At 39.8% G+C, this 25,148-nt stretch overlaps 1 protein-coding gene across 1 annotated transcript in view; it reads left to right on the forward strand.

Annotated features, from left to right (window-relative positions):
- CNGB3 (cyclic nucleotide gated channel subunit beta 3) overlaps positions 1 to 25,148 on the forward strand; it is a 966,824-nt gene that overhangs the window by 617,793 nt on the left and 323,883 nt on the right. The window contains exons 12-13 of the mRNA XM_085604101.1: positions 10,280 to 10,421; positions 13,085 to 13,244. Coding sequence (XP_085460227.1) covers positions 10,280 to 10,421; positions 13,085 to 13,244 — 302 coding nt within the window. The remainder of the gene's footprint in view (positions 1 to 10,279; positions 10,422 to 13,084; positions 13,245 to 25,148) is intronic.

Below are 25,148 nucleotides of genomic sequence, written 5' to 3' on the forward strand. Positions count from 1 at the left end.
CCGTCCATCATCTTTTTGTCTTGCTCCTTTAAAAGCTCCATGCTTCAGGTTTTTTTCGCTAAGGTATACAAAAAAGTGATGGATGGAATGCTTGACTTAATCTCAACCACTGGTAATTTCTCATGCAGCGTCCCAATCCTGTCATGTTCCCTGTTCTTTGAATGGCTGACGCGCGATGTGTTGTGTGCGCGCCAGCTCCCTTCTGCCAAAATCAGCCTCAGCAGGTCAGCTGTCTAGCCTTCCTAAATGGGACCTGCCCTGAACAACAGCTGACTGGCACTTCCGGGAAGGACCTATATCTGAATCGAAGCCGCCGCAATCGGTGCTTCGTATTAAGGTACTGAGCTTCGCAGGAGCAAACGCTCTATCAGCAACCGGAATTTCCCCGGGCCGCGCAAGGGCGCCTACAGAACCGGTGCATACGCGACTCGTGCAAGGCACAGAGCCGCATTCACTTTGTATTTCCCCCAGCGCAGGAGCGCTATCACCGGCATTACGCAGCCCGTGCAAGGGCACGGAGTTGCGTGTTTTGTTCGGATATCCTTGAAGCGCAGGAGCACTCTCAAGGGTTACACGCGACTTGTGCAAATGGCACTGAGTCGCGTTTACTTTCTTTTCATTGGCAAGCGCAGGAGCGCTCTCACAGTTTATACACGACTCGTGCAGGGGCACAAAGTCGTGTTTTGCTCCACCTTACCGGCAAGCGCAGGAGCGCTTCCTAGTTACCTCTGCAACACGTGCTAGGGCACGAAGTCCATACTATTATTTTTGGCAACCAGCGCAAGAGCGCAAACTCTTTCCTTTCAACAGCAACCCGTGCAGGGGCATGTAGTTACAGTTTGGCTGCTTCCGGATCAGTGGTGTTCGCAACGCTGCTTCTTTGGGGACCCAGAATACTGCTAACTGGTCTACTCCGCTCCCTAAGCGCTGCGTCTCAGGTGACTACGCTTTTTCTTCTATTCTGTGCTGATTCTCTTTGTTATCAGTGTCTGGCGTGAGTGCTACCCATCTGTTCCATCCCTTAGGTGGTGTCCACCACGAGACCCCAAGAGAATCCGAGGGCAGATCACTCCCAGCATCCTTCTACACTGTTTACACCCTATCTTGGTTGCCTCCCCCAGTCCCCTCTTCAGCCTGGTTAGTATTCAGTCCTTTCTGGGAGACGGAGGGAGCCGGAGGAGGTTATCCACGTCATCCCTGCGGGGTCACTCCACAAGCAGACGGTGAGTGTTGTGGGGTCCTGACAAATCCATTGTTATTATTCACGCCATGCTACCTCATTTTGTACCCAGCTATATGTAAATTAGTCTTGACCCTGCTCCAATGAAAACAGTCCAACCTGAACTGCCAAGCCAGGTTCTCTCTGAACCGGAACACAAGCAACCGAGGACCGGTTTTGCCTTACTTAGGGCTCATCAGCCAGGTGTGGCTTGGTTTCATTGACACAGTGAGAACGTCTTTTTTAGGCTTGTCTCATCTACAAATAAGCTTAGTTACTACCTGTTTGGCTTATAGAAGAGCTATCTCATTTGGAACATGTCCCTGTGGTGTGGAATGCCAGATCTGGAAGAGTAGCCCCCTCAAACTTCATTCTTATTATAAATCATAAAAAGCTAAACGCATTTTCTACTCCTACCATAACAAAACCTTTATGTCTTTATAGGTAGGGCTGTTTAGTAAATGCTAAAATCACACAGGTCAAATCCCAGTGATTAGCATTAGTGTAAGGAATTCCAATGCCGAACCGTTCGGGAGAGAGGCAAGAGTTTTTGCATGGTATATGAGCTGTGTCTGAGTTCCCACACAGCATCAACAGAAAATTCTGCTGAGGTTAACATGTTTCAATGAAGGTAACCTTGATTCACATTTCGTAGCTTTACCTGGGCATCAAGCCAGTCTTTAAAGAAAAAGCAGGAGGTGGTATTTGTAACAAATCAACCACAATTCAGGCAGTTAAAGAAATACCTTAAAGGTCCACACCGAATTAAATTAGAAATAGAAACAATTATAAAAATAAATTATCTTAATGATCAACAGGTTAAAACGTTAGTCAATGAGAAAACGTGCCATTGGAAACAAGAGTAAATAATATGTTGCATTGAAGGTTAACGAAAAAATGGTCATGTATTTTATCAAAGTCTTAGAGGTACTGGCACACCTCATGAGTCTAACCTGGAAGTACGCACACTTGAAATGTGTTTGATGTTAGGCCTATTCATCATTTCTACCTTCAAACTTAGGAATATTTTTGGAGCTATAAAGAGTCAAGCCGGTCCAACCCGGATGCTGTGGCCATGGAGAGTTTATACACAAAGGGCAAACGATTGCCAAGTGGAAAAAGCTGTGTGCAGGACAAGATATAGCAGTTGTTTCTGGTGAATATTTCCATGTATTCACCGAGTTACTTTTTTAGAGCTTAAAATGGATCCAAAGGGAGAATGAAGCAGTCTCTATCTGACAAGAAGTATGTAATAACAAAGAAAGGTAGTAGTGCTCCCAAATTGGGAGAGAACCGCACATAAAAAAAAGAACAAGTGTCATGCAAATCCAGTCAAATGGCGTAACAAATATACAATTGCTATTAGTATAGCGGGGTGCTGAGACAGCTGTGGGCACTCACTACCCAGAAGTGCCAATGGCAAGTTGACGAATCAACCTGTCAATATAGTTACCAACAAAGAGCCAGCTAGTTACGCATTCCCATGCTCAGTAAACAAAGTCCTAAACACAGCTTATTATATAAGGACCAATGTTGGATGCTAAGTAAGTACAAAATATACGAAAGTCCTAAAGGAAAGTAAGGTATTCCACACTTCCACCGGATAGGATGAAAGGTCATCAAGGCTTCAATATCAAATGTTCTTTTTATTGGTTTTCAGACCCATATCCATTTTCCAAAACAGCCAACACGTGCTTCGTCCGTACTTGATGAGTACTATGACTTTCTCAAGGCTGTAGACATAAGAATGTGTACAAAATTAATACAATAAAATACAATAAAATTCCAAAAACAAATTATCCATATTTACAAGTATATTACCAATCTTGTGTTAAAATAAAACAAAGATCTCATCAATAGCAGAAGTCACCCAAAAGATAAATAGTGCTCACAGAAAAATCAGTGTAAAAAGAAATATATCCACCAAAATAAACAGTGAGCAAAAGAACAAATATAGAAGAGAGGTCACAGAAGAATCAAAGATAAACTACACAAAATGTAAACCCTAGAATGACGCCAGTGCTCCTATAGTAAAAACCACAGCAGCCCAAGTGATGTATGAATACAATACTCGTGGATATAAAAGCAGATAAAAAGTGAACATATAGTCAGACCCACCTAATAACTAACTGGTAGTGATTCCAGAGGCCAGTAAATAGTACCGAAGATAAGGTATCAAGTCAATGAGAAATCTCCACGGCATATAGCCCAAAATCGCATCAATTCTAATCGAAAAAATATAGAGAAAACATACTGTATAGTTACGTTGTTACACAAAAATCAAAAAAATCACAGCTAAAGAAGAGGGGGGATTAAGCCTAGTGTAATCTCGCTTCGAGATGATTAGACAACATAAAGTGCAGTATGGGGAATAGTTATAATATCCTTATATTGTAAGACAACCCAATCGGTTGAGAGACTAACATGGCCTGTAAAGTAGAACAGGTCACAACCCGTATAAAATAAACCCATAATGTACCTAATCAATAGATAGGTTAGCGGACAATATCTGAAAAAGGTCACGGCAATGTCTAAGATGTAAATCACAAAGCCATGACCTATCCCCGATGTGTAGGTTATACATGTATAGGCTCTATGAATTTTTTAAATAAAAAAATACAATTTCCAAAATATGTATAGTAACAGAGCTTCATATAGCAAGGTAGAAATAATAGGAATCTACTACAATTTACGTATAATAAGGTAGCAATTACTGGCACATGTATTAGCGTATAATGCTATTCAATGAAAGCATTCGATTGCATGACCCTACTTAGTCTTGTTCGGGAGAGTGTGTACTCTATCTACAACTCAGTAAACAGACTAGCAACGAGATCACCAAATAATCAAATATCTGACACTGATAGAGTCAGAATAACAAAGAACAATTGAAAGATATTGTGAACACTCACCAAGGCGATTACTGCATCAATAATCTCTGTATTCATCAATATGAGTAAATCTTAAAATATGAATTCCCACTGGAATAGACTGTGAAGAATTTGTGAAGAAACCTAATCAAAAAGAGGATCTAAGCGTTATTACGGTAGTTCAACAATGTCTGATAATACACCAATATATATAAATATATTGTATAACTGACCTCACTAGGGCAATGTGTTAATAGGTAACAAAAATACCAAGACATAGCGGTAGATAATAACACCCGTGATGCGTCATTACAACACTGAACATAAACTGTCAGAAAAGTTAGACATCAAATTTCATGCTATAGATACAATTCTTGATGATGCTCGGGGTGGCAACAAAATCTTGGCTCTAAGGAAATTAGAATCCAAATGGCTCATTAAATTAAGATCTGTAGATCAGGGACTCAATACTGATAGGGAAATGCATGTCTTTTTAAAAGATTGATCAGACCATGGGCCAATGGTAATTGACCTTTATAATAAACCTGTATGCTTCTATACATATACTGAATTTTCTGGGGGTTCTTGTGAATTGAGCTCAATTTTTATGTTTTGGTACAGATGTTAACTGCTTATCTGTATAATCCATGTTTACATTGTTACCACCATCTATCTTTATGTCAAACATAAATTTTGTACATGCGTGTTGTTTGCATTACCAGTGCGATATGATCTCTTCTCTATAATTTTCTGAGATCTATGATGTTTTATATGTTGCTTTCTTTCAGTATCTGGGAATATGTATATGTATATGTATATTTATATCATTTGTGTGCACTTTTCAACAACCATTAGTCGAAATTCTTTATACATATTTTATTTCCATTGGGGATTTCCAACCTGTTACACTTACTGGTGACAACATCTTTTTTTCTGCTTCAATGAGTGATTATCACACTTGACTGGACTGTTTATTCATCCTGTTCTTACTTGTTTGTTTTCTCTTTGTTGCTGTCTTCTATTCCTTATGGGGATTAAAGGCTCTTTAGAAGCTGTGCTACACAGCCGTATTCTTTATATCAGTAACACCCAGTGTAATGGACATTATTGGATCCAATCTGTATTATTGGGAGTGTTTGTTTTTCTGATAGGGTTTGTTTTTGCCCTATGGATTTCATTCATTGTTGACCTTAGGGATATTGACTTGCTCATTACTTCTTATTGCAATCGGTTTATCTGGTCTATACAGTTTAACACCCCAAGATGGCGCATGTTTGTTTTTCTTGGCGGTCCCTTGTTTATTACATGTATCTCGATCACGTGGTATCCGTGACGTTCACTTCTCGCGATTACGTTAGCTTATTTCATACATGGCGGGCGTTTGTTGCCTTCAGGACTTTTTTGCTTTGCGTTATCAAGCGCGTTACTATATATGGAGAATGACTGATATGGTAAGAGATGGTTGATGTTTCATTATGGAGATGATTTGTTTACATCTTTGCTTGGCTAATTTTAAATGTGCCCGAGATATGTTTTGTCTCACATTTCTCGAAATTGGACGCATCACAGGTGTTATTATCTACCGCTATGTCTTGGTATTTTTGTTACCTATTAACACATTGCCCTAGTGGGGCCAGTTATACGATATATTTATATATATTGGTGTATTATCAGACATGGTTGAACTACCGTAATAACGATTAGATCCTTTTTTTGATTAGGTTTCTTCACAAATTCTTCACAGTCTATTCAAGTGGGAATTCATATTTTAAGATTTATTAATATTGATGAATACAGAGATTATTGATGCACTAATCGCCTTGGTGAGTGTTCACAATATCTTTAAATTATTCTGTGTTATTCTGACTCTATCAGTGTCAGATATTTGATTATTTGGGGATCTCGTTGCTAGTCTGTTTATTGAGTTGTGGATAGAGCATACTCTCTCCTGAATAAGACTAAGTAGGGTCATGCAATCGAATGCTTTCATTGAATAGCATTATACGCTAATACATGTGCCAGTAACTGCTACCTTATTATACGTAAGTTGTAGTAGATTCCTATTGTTTCTACCTTGCTATATGAAGCACTGTTACTATACATATTTTGGAAATTGTATTTTTTTATTTTAAAAATAAATTCATAAAGCCTATACCTGTATAACCTACACATCGGGGATAGGTCATGGCTTTGTGATTTACATCTTAGACATTGCCGTGACCTTTTCAGATATCGCCCGCTCACCTATCTATTGATTATGTACATTATGTGTTTGTTTTATACGGGTTGTGCCACGTGACCTGTTCTATTTTACAGGCCATGTTAGTCTCTCAACTGATTGGGTTGTCTTACAATATAAGGATATTATAACTATTCCCCATTCTGCACTTTATGTTGTCTAATCATCTCGAGGCGAGATTACACTAGGCTTAATCCCCCCTCTTCTTTAGTTGTGATTTTTGTGTAACAACGTAACTATACAGTATGTTTTCTCTATATTTTTTCGATTAGAATTGATGCTGTGGAGATTTCTCATTGACTTGATACCTTATCTTCGGTACTATTTACTGGCCTCTGGAATCACTACCAGTTAGTTATTAGGTGCGTCTGACTATATGCTCACTTTTTATGTGCTTTTATATCCACGAGTATTGTATTCATACTCACATCACTTGGGCTGCTGTGGTTTTTACTATAGGAGCACTGGCGTCATTCTAGGGTTTACATTTTGTGTAGTTTATCTTTGATTCTTCTGTGACCTCTCTTCTATATTTGCTCTTTTGCTCACTGTTTATTTTGGTGGCTATATTTCTTTTTACACAGATTTTTCTGTGAGCACTATTTATCTTTTGGGTGACTTCTGCTATTGGTGAGATCTTTGTTTTATTTTAACACAAGATTTGTAACATACTTGTGAATATGGATAATTTGTTTTTGGAATTTTATTGCATTTTATTGTATTGATTTTGTACACATTCTTATGTCTACAGCCTTGAGAAAGTCAAGTACGGACGAAACACGTGTTGGCTGTTTTGGAAAATGGATATGGGTCTGAAAACCAATAAAAATAACATTTGATATTGAAGCCTTGATGACCTTTCATTCTATCTGACAAGAGTTTGTTGGGGTGGACCACACCCAGGGTACCCTCTAGTTACCTTCTCTGAATACAGTGTTTAATGTCTGAATTTTAGAGGGAATCATGTGATTAGCATAACATATGTGCAATGTTTATCTAAAAAAAATAAGATTTATACATATGAAAAAAGAAAGCTCTGACACGGACAAGGCTGTGCGCATACTTGACAAAGTGGAGAGTGGAAAGAAAATCCACACCTTATTCCGAGGGCACATTTGTCTGTGGACTGTTTATCAGGATTAATCCACAGAAGATGTCCCGTAACAAAAGCAGGGGGAAGCACTATGGAAATTATATTTCTTAGTTTCAGGGTCTAATTGCAGAAGTGGTAAGAGGTGGCCTACTGCAAGAAGGTCTCATAACTCTGAACACAGAAGCCAGGGGAGAAGAAGCTGGGGGATTTAAACAAGTAGAGACATGGGGTCACAGGAAATCTTCTGATCTGTTCTGGATGCGGCCACAGAAGCAAACTTCATCTGCTTGATCAAAGGACGCTGGGCAGAGTCGTCTTCGTAGCAGGATCTTAGGGGCTCATTACGATGGCGGAGGGACCGCCGGGCCGGCAGTGGCAGTCCCTCCGCCATCTGGCTCCTATTTCACCCCGCCACATTAGGATGGCGGGGTGAATCGTTCCACAAGCGTGGCAGGCGCAAAGAGCGCCTGCCATGCTTCCTCCACAGGCAATTGTAGCGATTGCGTGGCGGAGCGGTTCAGACCGGGGATATGGTGGCGGTACCTAGCAGGCGGAGGCTGGCTGTGGGGGGCCCGTTACGGGCCCTCTCTGTGGTGGGGGAGCCAGTTGTGCACTGGGGGCATTCCCATGCACAAGGTGGCAGGCACCGCGTGGTGCCTGCCACATTGTGCATGGAAATTCACATTGTGGCATTTTGTCATTGTGAACGGTGCTGCAAGCAGTAGCACTCTCTGCAATGTAAAAAGGCCAGGATGCGCCCGCATATACTGGGGGGCGCATCCTTATTGGGCTGGTGGGACCGCTGCACGTCTGGCGGGCGCTCCCAGCACCGCTATCCATCATAATGAGCCCTTTAGTTTCCTTGAGAAAAGCATCTTCACAGCACCAAACTTCGGATATAATCTTTCTTCATCCACAAGCAAACAAAAGACAAGTTATATGGTCTCTGTTGTCAGCAAGATGCACAGTGTGACATATAAACTAGCTAAGTGTTCTCGACCCTACATCAATGGCACCAGACCATGGTCCAAATAGTTAACATTTAAGAAATGTACAACTTAATAGTGGACTCATCGATAAATTCTAGGGATCCTAGCAGCAGGAATCTGTATCCAGAGAAGTTCAGTGACATTCAGAAGAGTAAAGTACAGTGCAGACAGGATGAAATCTCAGGTTCTGCAAACGGATGCTTTGTCCTAGTGCCACAACTATTGGCTCTCTTTGGCAACATTGATGCCAGATCTTCCTTATCCCTTCCCTTTCGTGTTTATGCATAGATGCCTGTACATGAGTTGATGATGCTGTATGAATTACTGTGGGTGTCTGTATGTGTCAATGCACTATCCTAAGTCAACTTTATTATTTTATTATTTTTGTCAGTACTTTGGGTTTGGATTGTCTGTGGGGTCGTTGTGTTTTAGCCTTCCTGCTTAATATGTCGGTTATACTTTCTGTGGTTGATAAATCATGCTTTAAATTCTGAACGTTGTGTTACTAAATACTTTAATTTTTATATATGAATATTTCACCTTCCTCTACAAAAGACTATTCTTCGCTTTGATTAATAAAAACAGACGGCAATGGAAAATAGGAGCAAATAGAGAACAAATAAAAGGTCACTCAAAAAACAGAATCCTGTCATTTAACGCAGTCAGCCACGCATGAAATATCAAAGCTGGCAGTTTCTGAGGAGTTATCTAAAAATATGTTATTCTTTAAAAATAGCATCTCGCAAGTGTATGATCTGGCACAACCCTTTTATAAAATAACATGGCCAAACCATTTTTAGACTACATGGTTATTAACCGTCTGGCAATAATCTGGAGCAATAGGTAAATGTATCTTTGAATTCATTAGCTGGATCTTAAATATTAACATTATTTATAAGCTATGTTTTTATGCGTACAAAAGAATGCATTTGTCACAACAGTTACTTTATTCTGTGTGCAGCTAGAAACTGCGCTATCAGACAAAAATACTTTGGGCCAAATGTACAAAGCATTTTTGCAGAATCGGGCCTTTTTGCCTCTGCAAAAATCCATTTTCTTATGTAGAAACCAGAAATTGCGATTCAGTAACAAGTTATTAAATTGCCAGTAGTGGCTCGTGGAGGGAGTGCCGCGGGGCAGTGGGCGGGGCGAGGGAGGGGCAGGGTGGAAGGTAGTAAACTCCGGCTCACGGCCGACCGGAGTAATGTAAATAAATAAATAAATAAAACAAATTTCATTGCGCGCGCAAAGGCCCCTGAAGAATATTTTTGTGCATGCAGGTGTCCCTTCCTCCATAAAACAATCCTGCGTGTCTCATATACACCCGTGCACCATGGTGTATGACTGTCTGCACTGACTTTAGGCAGCTCTCAGTGCGTCAGAGCAGGGAGAGAGGGAAATGCATCCTATCTGAGTAAATATGGCGCATTGTTGCTCTCTCCCTGTCACACAGCCCAACAAGTTGTCTTGCTGTATTGTGTTGCATGAAAATGTGCACCATAGGGTCCCAATCTGACCCTGTCTTACATTCCTCACTCAATGAACATTTTTTAGTTAAGGCTGTTAAAAATAAAACAAGGCTATTTCAAACTTATTTACACCAGCCACAAACTGTGGATCATTTGTTGCGTGCTAACAGGAAGAACAGAAAAACTGTGATTATAATATCTACTGTACTTTCCGTAGGTGATGTAATTTGACTCCACGCATGGTAATACTTGTTTTAGCTTTTCACTTAGTTGGTGTCATTGTTTCATTGGGTCATTGATGTATGCACACATTTTCTCATCAGTTTCACTGTGTTCATCACAACTCTTGAGATGGTGTATGTGGGGATGCTCATGATTAACTTATCTTCCTTTTCTACAGGTATCTCAGATGTTACTACTTTGCTGTGAGAACGTTAATCACCATTGGTGGCCTTGCAGAACCACAAACTTTGTTTGAGATATTCTTTCAGCTTTTGAATTATTTCTTGGGTGTCTTTGTCTTCTCCAGCTTAATCGGTCAGGTAAATAGAAAAATAATCATTAATGAATAGCCATATCCATGGCATACTCATTAAATGTTTAATTACGTTTTAATTGTGTACCAGTTATTGTTCACTTTAAATAAATCCTTTGCTTGGTTGTATTACTTTCTCTAGTAGAAGCCACAGTTATGGCTAAGATGGTCTAGTGTACAGTCAACAACATCAACACAGAAGAGGTTGCAACAGTCCTAGTTACGTCTATTGTAGGATCCTTTAACATTACCTTGCTACAAGTTTAAGTATCCTAGAATCCCAGGAAACTTATTAGAATCTGTTCTAGCCTTGGGTGGTAAATTCCATCATAGTTGGACAGCATTTTTTCTATAATGAGATGGTGACAATAATGCAGTCTCTAACAGCAACAGTTGTACTTCAGCTGAGTGGATTTTACTGCTGGAGGCTGTTTTCTACTTTTGGAAAGGGTTGCATTTACCGCTTGGCAGTAATTTTACATTACCATGGGTGGTAATCTTACCATTAATAATACAGTAATATAGTCTTCTAAATGTTGACTGATTAGGGAAATTACAACAACTGGGGGCAGTATTTTAGAGTAAATGCTACATAATGTGGTTGAAAGCACTCTGGCAATAGATCTTGTCTTCTTCCACACTGTAGCAACTTTGCCACTTTAACACGTCTCATCTATCAACCTTTAAACCTCAGCAGATATAACTTGTGTGCCATACTCCTGCAGCGAGTCAATCAGTGCACTATAAAATAAATCAAATATTTTCTAAGCAGAGGTAAAATATCTATGCTTTTTGAGTCACATGTACAAATGCTTTTTGTGGTCGCAAACTTGCTAATTTGCAGAATTGTCTTGTTAGGGAACACAAAAATATTTTTTCAAATGTACAAAGCCCTATTTGCAATTTGGTAACCTTTTACCAAATCGCATATTGTGTTTGTGATTCAGTATTAGGAAGTGCAGCATCCTCCCCAGCCCGGAAGCACGCAAATGAATACGCCACACATGGAGCTCTGGATTGTACGTCTTTATTCCTCAACATACAGTCATGTTCTGTTCTTACTACATCATAACCGTTAATAACCGTTAATAACCACACCTTAATACCTCCCATCTAGTTACGTACTTCCTCTAGTGAGTCTGCCCAGAACCACAAGGTTCCTAGCACACACTACAAGAAGGGGCTTGTATAGGGCGTCCCTTCCTAATACCAAATCGCAGTTTTATGTGTGAATGATTTGTGACCAAAATGCGGACACAAAACATTAGCATTTTACTACATAACTTCTCACCGGAAGTGGTCCCCAAGGGACTCGTTCACACTGGTGAATGTTGGTAGAAACATTTTTTAAGAGCAGGCAGTAGTCCTAAGGACCACTGTCTGCCCTTAAAAAATTAAAAGAAAGCTTTTAATTTTTTATTTGTAAATGCATCCCATTTTTCTTTGAGGAAAACAAGCTGCATTTTAAAAAAAAGATTGCTTTATCTAAAAGCAATCACAGACATTGTGGTCTGCTGATCCCAGCAGGCCACCATCCCTGTAATTTTAGCAATTCCAAATGGGTCCCAAACCGTGTCCTACCTCATTAATTTTCATGAGGTAGGTCTATTTGCGACCCATTAGGAATCGCAAAATGTGTTAAAGACACATTTGTACATTGCAGTTTGCGATTACCAAATAGCAAATTGAAATTTACGATTTGGTAATTGCAAACAATTACCTTTATATGTGTGGCCCTTAGCCTCCTTAAAGGGCCCCATGAACAAAGGCTTTTTGTGGTCACAAACGGGCTGATTAGCATAATCGGCCAATTTGTAATTGCAAAAAGGCTTTTTCACATGTACAAAGCCCTAACCGATTACCGAATCGCAAATTGGGTTTGCGAATCAGTATCAGGACTGAGCATATTCAGGGCATCCCTTCCTAATATCAAATCGCAGTTGTATGTGTGAATGTTTTGCAACAGAAATCTGGTTGCAAAACATTGCATTTTACCACCTAATTCAAGGAGGTGGTAACCCATTTGCAAATGGGAGGTGGTTCCCAAAAGACCCCGTCCCCATTGTGAGTGTTCGTTAAAACTTTTAATAAGTGTAAGCAGTGGTCTCAGGCAGTGGTCCTATGGGCCCCTGCCTACACTTAAAAGATGAAAAGAAAACGTTTCATTTTTTTCTTTTAAACACATCCAGTTTAAGGAAAATGGGCTGCATTTCAAAAACAGCTTGCTTTATTTAAAAGCAATCACAAACATGGTGGTCTGCTGCCCCACCAGGCCACCACGCTTGTTATTTTAGCAATTCCCAATGGGGCACATACCGCAAACTACCTCATTAATATTCATGAGGTAGGTTTATTTGCGACCCACTAGGAATTGATAAATGTGTCAAAGACAAATTTGTACTTTGGTGTTTGTGATTGCCAAAGAGTGAATTGCAAAATTTCTCTATTTGGTATTGCAAACAATTACCTTTGTACATGTGGCCCATAATATCTAGTACTCTGTGAATTTGCATGTGCCTATGATGCTTCTTTTCCTGACCTGGAAAAGAGGTTTGAGAATCAGGCCCTAGAAGCGGGGAAGCATAAGGGTAACTGTAAAGAAAATAGCTTCAAATGACTGCGTATTTATTATTGTAAGATAAAACACTTACTTAGGTTTTATATTTGTAGATGCGAGATGTTATTGGAGCAGCAACAGCTGGGCAGAACTACTACCGTGCGTGTTTGGATGACACTGTTGCCTACATGAATACATACAATATCCCTAAAGTCGTTCAGAACCGAATTCGCTCCTGGTATGATTTCACATGGGAATCACAAGGGATGTTAGGTAGGAAAATAACTGTCTAACATGTACAAACATACATTTGAAATCAGTGCTGAGCTTGTCCAAATGCCACGAGAGAACCAAAAAGGGTAAGATCTGTATAACTTGAAACAGAATTAAGTTGTATTTGCAATGTCCATAAATTGCATAAGTCTATACATTTTGGTGTTCTGCTCTTTGATTAGGAGTATACTGTAATGGGACAAAATAATTATCTCACCTGCTAAATGCCGATATCCCAGGATGTGATATTTTTACTGAACATGTCCATCATACTGACCTAATATTTTTCCTTCACTCCTTTTTCTTCTGGTAGATGATGACTTTATATCTCTACATAAGTGCTGTAATCACCATCATACAGTGTTTGTCCCATTGGTTTAGAAAAGGCAAAATATATTGTTCAAGCTCCCTGTATTTTTGATCATGCTACTTAATGATTATACAAGTTATGTAGGAGTGTGAAACACTGGTGGTTTTTTTTTTAAAAATAAATGTATCCTATGTATTTTGTTACTTTGTATTAATTATACTTAGGATATTTAAAGGTTAGAACAGTTAGGGACACCTTTCTAAACCTTATAATTAGATATTTAGGATTGTTTTTAAACCAGCTATAGTGTGGTTCTGGTTTGCTGTTTTGCAAGTTTACTGAAATGTTATATTTTCTGTGACTTCCACTACCTATTTCAATGCCGACCAAATTCTACATGTTCATGCTTAAACCGTAATACTTATTGGAAAGATAGAGGCTGCCAGTACTTGGTAGAAGACAGGCTGTGTTCCTTTGAGAATAGCACAGATTTAGGGGGCTAATTTTAAGTCCGCAGTAACAGTACTCTGTATTTAGAGCTATCCACCACCCCAGCAGACATCACTAACAAAAGGCAGGAAACGCCATCACGGCAGTTCCAGTCAATGCATTGAAAGGGTGCCATGTGGCTCCATTAACAAGATGGTGCCATACAGCCCACTTTCAATATTTTGTTTTTTATTTTCAAAAACAAAATCTCAAGCCAGGATAAAATAAAAAAGGAAATTACCCCTTTGCCAGGAAAATCATTAATATCCTTTTACTTTCACTGGGCACCACGATTTGGATGACAATGTGTGAAAGTAAAAACTGGCCATAGTTATGCCCACTCAAAATAGGGTGGGCGGACAAATAATCTAACCTCCGATGGTCCTTACTCTGTTATGCCTTAAATTATTTAAAACACAATTCTCCACAATTTACTGTGAATCAAGATAACAGTACCTTAAAAGGCAGTAGCTACCAAGATTTATATCAGCACTATATTCCTGAAATTTCTGATACTTTGGCCAAGCTTTAGACAACAACAATGGTAATCAGAGGCATGGGCAATATTTTTCCATGAAGTAAAACATCCTTTTTTTGGTCCCCCCCTCACATTATGAGCCATAATGTGAGGGGGGGCCAAAAAAAAGCTCATCTTGGAGAGGAAGCGGGTTGAAAATGGTAAGTGGCCATTTGATTTTGCCAAGATGGACTAACTTGGCAATCCAGATCCAACGGGAGTAATGAGAGCTTCTACACCTTTCCAAACTTACTGCCAACCTTACAATAATATGAAGAATGAAAGTAAGCTTGGAGAAAGGGGAATGGCTGGCACAAGAGATAGACTCTGAATACTGTAACACTGAATGGTCTCGCAGCTGGGCTTGGTCTGCATTGCAGGAGCATTGATATCTAAAGATAAGAGAAGCCTCTGATATAGGCTAACTTTTAATATATAATATACCTGCTGACACTCTTTGTATTTCCAACTCTCCATTCTGGAATGAAACTCAACATTTTTCCAAAGCTGAAACGTAATGAAAGTCAATATATTAACACTAAAAACACTGTAAATTATTATAGATTGTTTGCTAAAGAAAACATTAGATGATAACCTTCTGTGTCTTAGATAACATTCAATTTAACAGGTTGACAGTAATATGGCAAGCTTTGTTAACACAGAGTTAGTAGTTCAGGTACACACCCAGCAAACATAAACTTGTTCTAATTGATACTTTAATACCATACTTATTTTTCAAACAATGACAAGTCTGTATGAACGGGTTTCCCCTGACTTCTCTTGTACAAACAATGTGATGAATATTGAGTTATCTGTCCAAATGGCTGACTCCTTGTGGAAATAAATAAATTGCAAAACAGAGTTTGTAATCCTGATTGATTACTCCTTGTGAAAGCTAAGAAAGTGCAAAAATAGAATTAATTTCTAATGGATGACTCCTTGAAAAAAGTGCAAGTCAATATCCTTATGCAAATGTAGAGTGAGCATACTTTTCTGATTCCAGAGATGTCTTTTATTGAGTTCTCAGAGTAACATGATTTAAACCTAAACAGGAAGTCCAGGCTGCAACAACTACGTATTGTAATTTCCTGGCAAGGTCGCTATTGAACTTAAGTAATTTTGGCGAGGATGTATTCGAGAGAATTGTGACAGCCGCATAGCACCAGGACCATGCAATCCTTCTTACCGTTAATCCTTTGTTCAGCATAGAGAGTTCATCTGTAATGTAAGTCTTCCTGTCAAGGTGGCGCACATACTCTGTTGACTTCTTTTTTTCCTCTTCCTCTCCTAAAAACAGACACATTCAGGAGATTCCGATTCCGATTTAAAGTCTTTATTTCGATAATAAAATCACAAAAGACAACGAGGTTTACACAAACAGTTAAGGTCATACATTATAAACACCACATACTGACCAATTTACACACAATAAAAACTATACATTTAAAAATAATCCCAGTTGAACATCCCATTTGTATTTAGACGATCCGTTTGTGTATACAGTTCCTTATTAAAACATAAAATCAATAAATAAAACCATCTTAAAATACTGTGCAATATCCAATTTTAGATTAAAACTTTTAAAAATGAATCGTATGATCAAGCAACTCCTTGCTATTTATGGGCTCTAATAATCCAAGCCCAGCCCAAAAATTTCGCTGTGCTCACCACAAACAACTCTGAAGTATTGGTCTTTAGTACCCGAATAGCCTCAGCGGACCTACCACAAGTAAAGCGTTGGAACAAAGGTTTTGACCATTTTTTGCGGGGGTCGTGGTACTTGGGGCAGGCAAATAAAAGGTGGCCCTCTGACTCCTTGTGGCCAGGGCACCATTTGCAAAATTCGGTTATTCCTGTGCCCCAATTTTTAACAAATGTATTCAGGGGCAGAGAACCCACCCGAAACTGATGGTAGAGTTTCTTATCCAACGGCCTGGTAATAATGTCCCAATAGTTCTCGCGGGAAGGGTCCAGCTTGTTAGCCAGGAACCTGCCAGTTAGACTAGTGGAGCTGGAAGCAGACACTAGGGTTTGTCGGACCGAGGCCCAGTACAGTGCTTTAAATTCTGGTTTGGAGGGAAACACATTAGTTCCAGGAGACAACCACAACTGTTCCAGACCCATTTGGACCAAAATGGTTCTAACCGTACGTAGCCGTGGAATTCTCCCGGATCCCTCCAGGGACCTAACTTCGGCAAGCTCCTTAGCAAATGAGACAAGGTCAGGGGAAGACCAAATCCGTCTCCAAAAGGCAACCAATCTGTACCTCGCCATCTCGTTGATTGGATTGCATTCCAAGTCCAAACAAAGGGGTATAGATGGAGTTGATTGAGGAAGTCCCACTAAATTCCGGAGATTTGAAGTAGTGTATCATGTGGTACTGGTGTGGGGTTAAGTGTTCCCCGTGCCACATCCTGACATGTTTCTCTTACCTCCTTTACGCATATACTGAAGGAATTTTCTGGGGCTGGGAGAAAGCCTCAGTTAATTTGCCTAGACATGAAGAATAGTTTCCTCCTAACAAGGGGTCTCCCCTACACCTCCAAAGTTCCCTATATAAATATCACTGAGTATCCATCCCAGAGATTTTGTGCAGTAAGCACATTACTGGCTCTGTGGTTGGCCATCTTTGGAGGATCAGAAGGACAGTCATGGTATTCCAAGTCATTAATCGCCCACTGATGATTATTATTTTGACTTTTTTTAGTGAGTTTCTACATACGCTTTGTACATAATAAAGTTAGATCAAAACTTCATAACTGATCTAAATGTATGCTAGAGTATCACACTGAGTAGAACTAGTATTCATTGCCAGCTAAAAAAGCAGATATGTCTTTTTTACACAGATCATATGGTGAATCTTTAAAAGCAAAGGACCACAAACATATTAATATATAGAATTGTAGACAGATGTACAATGGGGCAGACGAAAGCAGAACTAGGGAAGGTAAGAAGTTCAAAAACTCATATGTATAAATAGGGATTTGAAGCCCACAATCAATGTTGACAGTAGATGGGCAATTACAGCTTTGCAAAGCAAAAGACCCTGCACAGGAGAAAACATGTAAGGATTCACGAGTTTGTGAAGAGTAAAGAGTGGCATGATCTCTTCTGATGATAATCAGCCGAGACTCTTTCTGCACACGTTATTTAGTTATTTTTCTAGAGGCGCCGTCAAATTAGAATCGATTTCTGTTGATTCTTTAGAGCATTGTCCTTGTCCATATCTTTCAAATTTACTGTAATCACCTTTGAGCAAGAATGATAATGATGTGAAAAAACCTCAAATTGTTATTGAAATGCTCTTCTGAAAAAAAACTGTAAAACCAAGGATAATATGCTCTTTGCGATCAAAGTGAGACTAATGCAATTCTAGTGATTTTAAGAGTTTCCTTACAAATAAATACTGGATTCAATACAAGGAATTTTCCTTATGATTACGAATAGTCTTACTTGTCCTGGTACACCTCTCAGCTACTAATTGATTGGGGAAGGGGTTTCCCATTGCCAAGAACAAGCGGTCCCATAACTATTCTCATTACTACATAGGAGAGCACAATAGCTGGATCCATTACCGCTTCTAGATTTACAATAGCACTAATGCTGTGCATGTCAATAAAATAAAATATGCATAGGATCTGCATCGTTATCGTTACTGTATCAGAATGTGTTAGATGTCTTTAGTATTCAGCTTGTTAAACTTTACTGAAATACAAAGGGGTATTGACCTTATGAAATAAGAATGCCATTGTATATACTGGTACTTAAGTGGCCAAATCTAGCTGGAAAGCAATATAGCTTTTAATAGGCAGGCTAAATATGGTAGATACCTGGTGAGTGAGGGGTAATGTTCTGATGAAGTGTGTCTTCCATTCTTCCTGGGTATTGGAAAGGCCGATACCTAGCTTGTGATTATTTTGGAAAGAGGTATGTGTCTTTTTGAGCTGTTGGGAGATATGAGGAGTTCTGATGTTGATGGAGAGGTTGTGCCAGAAGATTGGTGTATAGACTGAGAAGTATTGTTTTCTGGGCTTTTGTTTTTTGCAGGTCTTTGTTTTGAGTCTGGCAATGTTTAGGCTCCTGGGGTGGCATTGTCCATATGAGGTGGCTAGTTTCTCAACCAAGTATGCTGGGATTTTGTGTCTGATAGCCTTGTAGATCATAAGGTGTTCTTGAAGATGTTGTAAGCCTTAGAGGTATTGGGGTGCATTGATTCTCATTTCACTGCCTCATCTTTAACGTTGGTTTAGAGTTTCAAACACTTTTTGATAGGTCCTTCCAAATTAAATCAGATTTCTTATACAACAACCTATATAGGATGGTTCTAAACCAACCTATTGATCTAGCTTTTTCTGGGCCCACACGTTATTAGTTCTCTTCTAGTTACTTTTATCTTAATGCTCCATTTCTTACTCTTGGTCCTCCGATTTACCTTTTTAATGGCACTGAGGGGTGGATGTATCACTCTTCATTCATTTAAATAACAGTCAAACCAATTTGCCTACACAATGAGGACCAGTAATTGGTGGCCAAGTTCAAGGGGTTGATTACAAATTAGTAATAAAACTTGGATAAATCACTCCCAAGACCATACTATATAAGTACAAGATTACAAGAGGGAGATCAAGTCTCCTAAAGAAATTAAGGCGAACCAGAATAATACTCCATGAGAGCAATACAGGTTAACAACATCACTATCTGATGCTCTGAAAATAGCCTCAAATTATCTTTCCTATGGATTAACAATCAAAATATTCCAAGCACAGTCCAAGAGGGTAAAATGGTTCAATTAGTTCAGGGAGTTTCAGAATTTAATGAGTTCCATTTCAGGACACGGGACAAAGCAAAGTGGACTAATTAGGGCAAGAATGAGGGCACGAATGAGCATATCAAAAGCTCAGTCAAAAGTCTTCAATAGTCGGAGACAAGTGTTAGCCTGAGCTACACTAAGGGCAAAGTCCAAAGAATCATTAAGGAACAGACCTCATAAAGTCCGCTCAAAGGGATAGTGGGTATCATGGACGGGGCTCAACTAGGAGTCCAAAGGGAATTCTGCATTGGGTCTGCAGAAATGGGTTCAGCAAGGAAGTCTGCAAACGAGTCTAAAGCGGTCTGAAAGGCATTGGGGCAGTTCTGAAGAGAGCTACAGGGAATCTACTTAGTCACACCAGCTGTTGATAGGTTATAGTCCATGACATCCACAGATGATGCCCACTATCATCATATGCAACTCATTGTCCATTGTATCCATATGTTGCGGACTGCAACAGTAGAATAAATCCCACACTGGACATGGGAACGGCACATCGCTCACACACTCATTGAAAAGTTGAATAGTCTTTTGTCAGGAATTCAGTTCTCGAGTGCTCGTTATCTAAATTCCTTTCTCAGGCAATGTATCTATTGCTGTTATAAGAAATATATATATTCTAAACTAGCAATGCATGAGAACACCTGTAAGAAACCAAGACAGCTGAAATAATAGTACAATGGCTCCATGGAAATGTAGTAAGTCGAAGTACAGGCCTTCAGAGTAAATGCTAACTTAATACATTAAATCAATTATGCACATTTAATATGAGTGTGCAATTTAAACATTCACAAATATAATGTATTTAGTACTTTTAATTTATGTTTCATTAGCATGTAAGGAATAATCATATTGCACAATAAGTATGACTGAGAACTACATTTCAAAGTACATGCGTGTAACATTACTTAATACATTGAAAAAATCTTGATTGTTTGACTTATGTTAGGATCCTACACATATAAGGATAGTTGAGAGTTAATAACGATATTACTAACAGTTACACAGACAATATAGCACATATTTAGAAACCTTGAGTAATGGTTCAGCATTAAAGTGAAGAAAATTGTATGAAACAAATTATACGTTACTAATATTCATTTGTACAATGTATTACACGTTATGATCCATACATCTTTTAGATAAAATGAAGCTTACACATTCTATTACGTGATCAGTCACTTTATTAATCACCATCAATTAATTATTTCTAGATAATTTAAATTAATGCATCTCTAGTTAGTGTAAGCGTTCAAAAGTATTTCTTTCGACATTTGTAGGCATTTTATGTGAGAAACTGTAAATTCTACAGTAGAAGACACTGTGCAGTGGTATAGTCAAATGCAACGTGTGGATGTATCATTGTGACACGTACAAATCATGTGCAAAGTGCACATTCATTTTATGTGTTAAATATGGTGCCAATGTAACCAGCTCAGAGCATCATGTCTGGTAAAAAACAAACTCCAGATATTTTGGTAAAACACAAGAATGTACAATACATCTTCACACTATTTTGTTATTTACTTAGCTCACTACTCACTGCACACTTATTAGAACTGAGTCACTTTCAGTAACGAAACTTTTCGGGAAAGCAACCGTAGAAATCAATTACAAAATAAATAGAGACAGTCTAGTCTACCCGACAAGGCTATTTTTAGAGGCAACCACACCACTAAAGATCGATACTTTCCCATCACTATCCATACTTTCCCATCAAACACTTATAAAAATATTTGATTGTCATATTTAGCAAATAATCACCGTTGGTTTCCTAGATAGTTACAATGCATAGCGAAAGAGAGACTATTTCTGATTTGTCAATGCTGGATTGCTATCTAGAAAATGTAGAAACAACAGTAGGAAGCATTGGTGGGAGGGATACCTCTGGATGTCTTCTTACACAACCTGATTTGAAATATTAGGATTTCATACAATGTATACATATGCAAGCATTTGGGCCTGTGTAGAGACTTTTGACAAGATCTAAACCGTCCTTCATAAATGTATAGCTATGCAAGCATGTTGGCCTGTGTAGAAGGTTTTAACAAGATTTTGAACTGTCCTTCATAATGAGAAAAACTGCTCAGCTTGATCGCAGTAAAGGATCACATCCTCCCGTTTAGAAAACCTTTTTTGGTCTCAATTGATGAGTTCTAATAGCAGAGTCAATGGACAAATTACTATCATTTGGTAACGCTTTTTTTGTTGGATTCAGTATCTACCTGCAGAATCCTCACCTTTTGAATAGCCCCATGCACCACCTTGGACTGGAAAAATTTTGATAGCTCTCCCACGTCGACAGGGGGCATCGATATGTACATGGCTCTGTTTGAGGCACTGTGTGACACCAATGGAGCCATAAAGAGCCCTCATTTGTGTGATGATGGCAATTTCCGCCCATATTTTACATGCCTATGAGGCGAGAGGATGGAACTAACATCAAAATTGCAAGTACAGTTTCTACTCTCAAAATCAAAGATTTACATACTAAAATGCATATACATACTAAATATGCATACACAGATTTCTATGGTAGATACAGTCATGCAATGGGGAGGAGGGTGGGTCAGTCAGGAATCCAGAGGTAGATACTGTCCCCACCAGAAAAAGTGTTACCGAAGGTAAGTTCTTCTGATGTATACATCTACCTGCGGATTCCTCACCTTTTGAATAGAATACCCAATCAGTCTGACACTTGGGGGTGGATGTCTATACAAAAAAATCCTGGTACACAGAATGAGTCAAACGCCATCCCTCCTCACTTTGGAATCTAAAAAATAGTGTTTTGCAAAAGTGTAAAGGAAGTCCCAAGTCACCGCTTTTCAAATATCTTCTATATGGACTCCACATTCATGCTCTTTGCCCACATTCCGCCTACACCCCCTGAGTGGATTTGCTTCTCCATGGTCCCTCGCAACAGGACGTGCTTTCCGGCAGCTGCAAGGGGAAGGAGCCAGACATTGCGCATATAGTGCTGACTCTCTACCGAGGTGCGGGACACAGTCAGGCTCTTTCCCCGCATTCCACCTACACCCCCTTCGTGGATTTGCTGCTCTACGGTCCCTTGCACCAGGAGGCACTGTCCAGCTGCTGCGAGGGGAAGGAGACGGATATTGCGCATTATATATCACTGCCTCTCTCCCCATGGCACAAGTCACATTCAGGTTCTTTGCCTACACCCCCTGCATGGACTCACTGCTCTAGGGTCCCTCCCTCCAGGAGGCAAATTCCAGCAGCTGTGAGGGGGAGGAGACAGATATCACGCACATAGCACTGACTCTCTTCCTGCAGCTCAGGACACCTTCAGGTTCTTTGCCCGCATTCTGGCTTCACCCCCTGCGTGGACTCACTGTTCCAGGGTCCCTCACGCCAGGAGACCCTGTCCAGCAGCTGCAAGGGAGAGGCGTCACTAATTGCGCATATATCACTGCCTCTCTCCCCTCTTGGATTTCTTCTTGACCTTCATTGTTATGCTGGTAAGTCCAATTGACTGTCCATCTGCCATCTGAGGTCATCTTGGTTCATTTGTTAAGGCATAATTATATTCATTTGTTAAAAAAATTAATTAAATAAAAAAATAAAAATGATAACACTTGCCGAAATGAGGAAGAGGAAGAGCATTGGAAACCATGTTCCCGACCATTTCTCCAAGAATTGTACTTTGCAAGATAGAGATAATCTCATTGAGGAGGTGGAGCACATTATGCGTCCCAATGCTCCAAAACCACCCAGTGCTAAAACTAAAAACCCCCAAGTTGCCCCTTATATCATAAAAAGGGCAATAAAATTAAACACATGTTCCTCCCAACTACTACTTCCCTAGTAAGGGATCAGGTGGGTTCTATTGTCGCAATCTCCCAATCCTTTATTCAGGCCAGAACTGGGAACCCCAAACAGCCCTGGCAATTTTGTTGGACCACCTTCCCCAGGGCAGTGGTAGGGGCATTTGCAAAGTGTGAAGCACAGCTGCTTTTGTTTCTTGGGGCCAATATTGCAGCACTGCTGCAAAACTGGCCCCCAGTAGCAAAACCGGCTCCAGCCTTCCGGGGAAACGCCTGATGCACAGTAAGGCCAGTTCGGCCCTGCCTGTGTTGAATCTAACTTGCCAATTCCACTAGAGCTTGCAATATTATGCTGAAATAGCTTCTTTCTCCTGACCCTTAGTGAACAGCCCACTAATAATTCTGGTGTAGAAATGCCCCCCATCGTTCAGTCAATAGTGACCGAGTCAAGAATGCAGATTAATGATCTTTGGGAAACATTTAACATTCTAAGGGCTGGAATAACGAACCTAAAATTAAAGGTTTGCTATCTGATAGAATCACATTCTACTGGGCCCCCGTCGGTGGGCTGTAGAGCGGGACAAGGTTGCTTACTTACTGAGGGGCCTTTACCTCACATTAATTCACTATCCAATATGTTACCCTATCCTTCACATAGAGAGGTTCCCCTAAGTCCATCATAATGTTTGGGGGCATCTAGTCAGAAACTCTTCTTGCCTCCTTTTACCAATATGTCGCAAAAAACTTTTAGGCCCAGTGTGGATCCTGATTATATCCACATGAATCCCCCCCAAAGGGGGTCAACTAGAGCACCAATTCCCGTCTATACCATTCACACACCCTTCCAAGTTCAATCCCAGTTACAACCCGAGTCCCTGTCCCGCTACATTCCACAGGGTCTTATCCACACAGCCACACCCAGATTAATCAAAAACTAGGATAACTTTTCCCACATCAGGAGAATTTATATGACAGGTGTGCCAGAACTTCAGGCTCATACCAGAGAAAATGAGACTTCACTGTCCAACAAAGTGATCCTTTGGATTAGAGAAGTCAAGAAGTGTTATAGCGTCATCCACTCTGATATCATTAGGGCCACCTAAATTCCATCCACAGACAGTAATTTAGATTCATGAAAATGCAACTCTTACACTCTTCAATTGTAAATGGCCTATTGTTTCTAGAAGCATGATCTCTTTCTCCAGCCTATTCCTCAATACAGTTTAAAACTTATACATCTTCTCCATGGTGTGTGGAATGTTTACAATCCTGTTCACTGACATCCTGTGTTGATTCACTGGAGACTGTGGGCAACACTGTACCAACCAGTTGGTCAGGCACTAATTCCTGTCTATTTCAAGGGCCTGCTAATGTCTCATTTGCCTTCCCCACTATCCAGCCTATAATATATAATGCCCAGGCTACCTACTCATTTGGATGCAGTGTTATCCCCAGATGTAAGTCCACCACGTTTCTCACCAGCTGAGTCTACCGCTTTATCCCAGAGAAATCTGGTGTCACCTACAACTAGTATCAATAATAATACACTATCATTAGTCAACTGGAATATTGCCTGTCTCAGGAGTAAAATTGTTCAAGAGTATTGCGGCGCTTTTATCAAGAAGGGCGACATCATCATGTTCCAAGAAACATGGGAAAGTGTACTATCTCACAAGCAAGCTTTTAAAACATTTTATGTCCCCGCTTGAAAGTCCCTAGCTGGTAGATCTTTGGGGGGCTTTACTAGTAGGTTTAACATCATGCTGGACTGCCATGCTAAGCATCTAACCATTGATTTCCCTGACCTACCTGGGCTTGAAATCATTTCTTAGAACATGGAAAAAACTATTCCTGTTCCCTGTTTAATTGTAGGAGCGATGCAAAGACAGCTGAGTCCACCGTTCTACACCTATTGAGAGATACTATTTTAAAGATCAGGAGGGATTTCCAGATATTGGACCTTTTTACCTTGAGTTGCTATTTGAGAACTAGC

This window comes from Triturus cristatus, chromosome 5_1, assembly GCF_964204655.1.
Source record: "Triturus cristatus chromosome 5_1, aTriCri1.1, whole genome shotgun sequence".
NCBI lineage: Eukaryota > Metazoa > Chordata > Amphibia > Caudata > Salamandridae > Triturus > Triturus cristatus.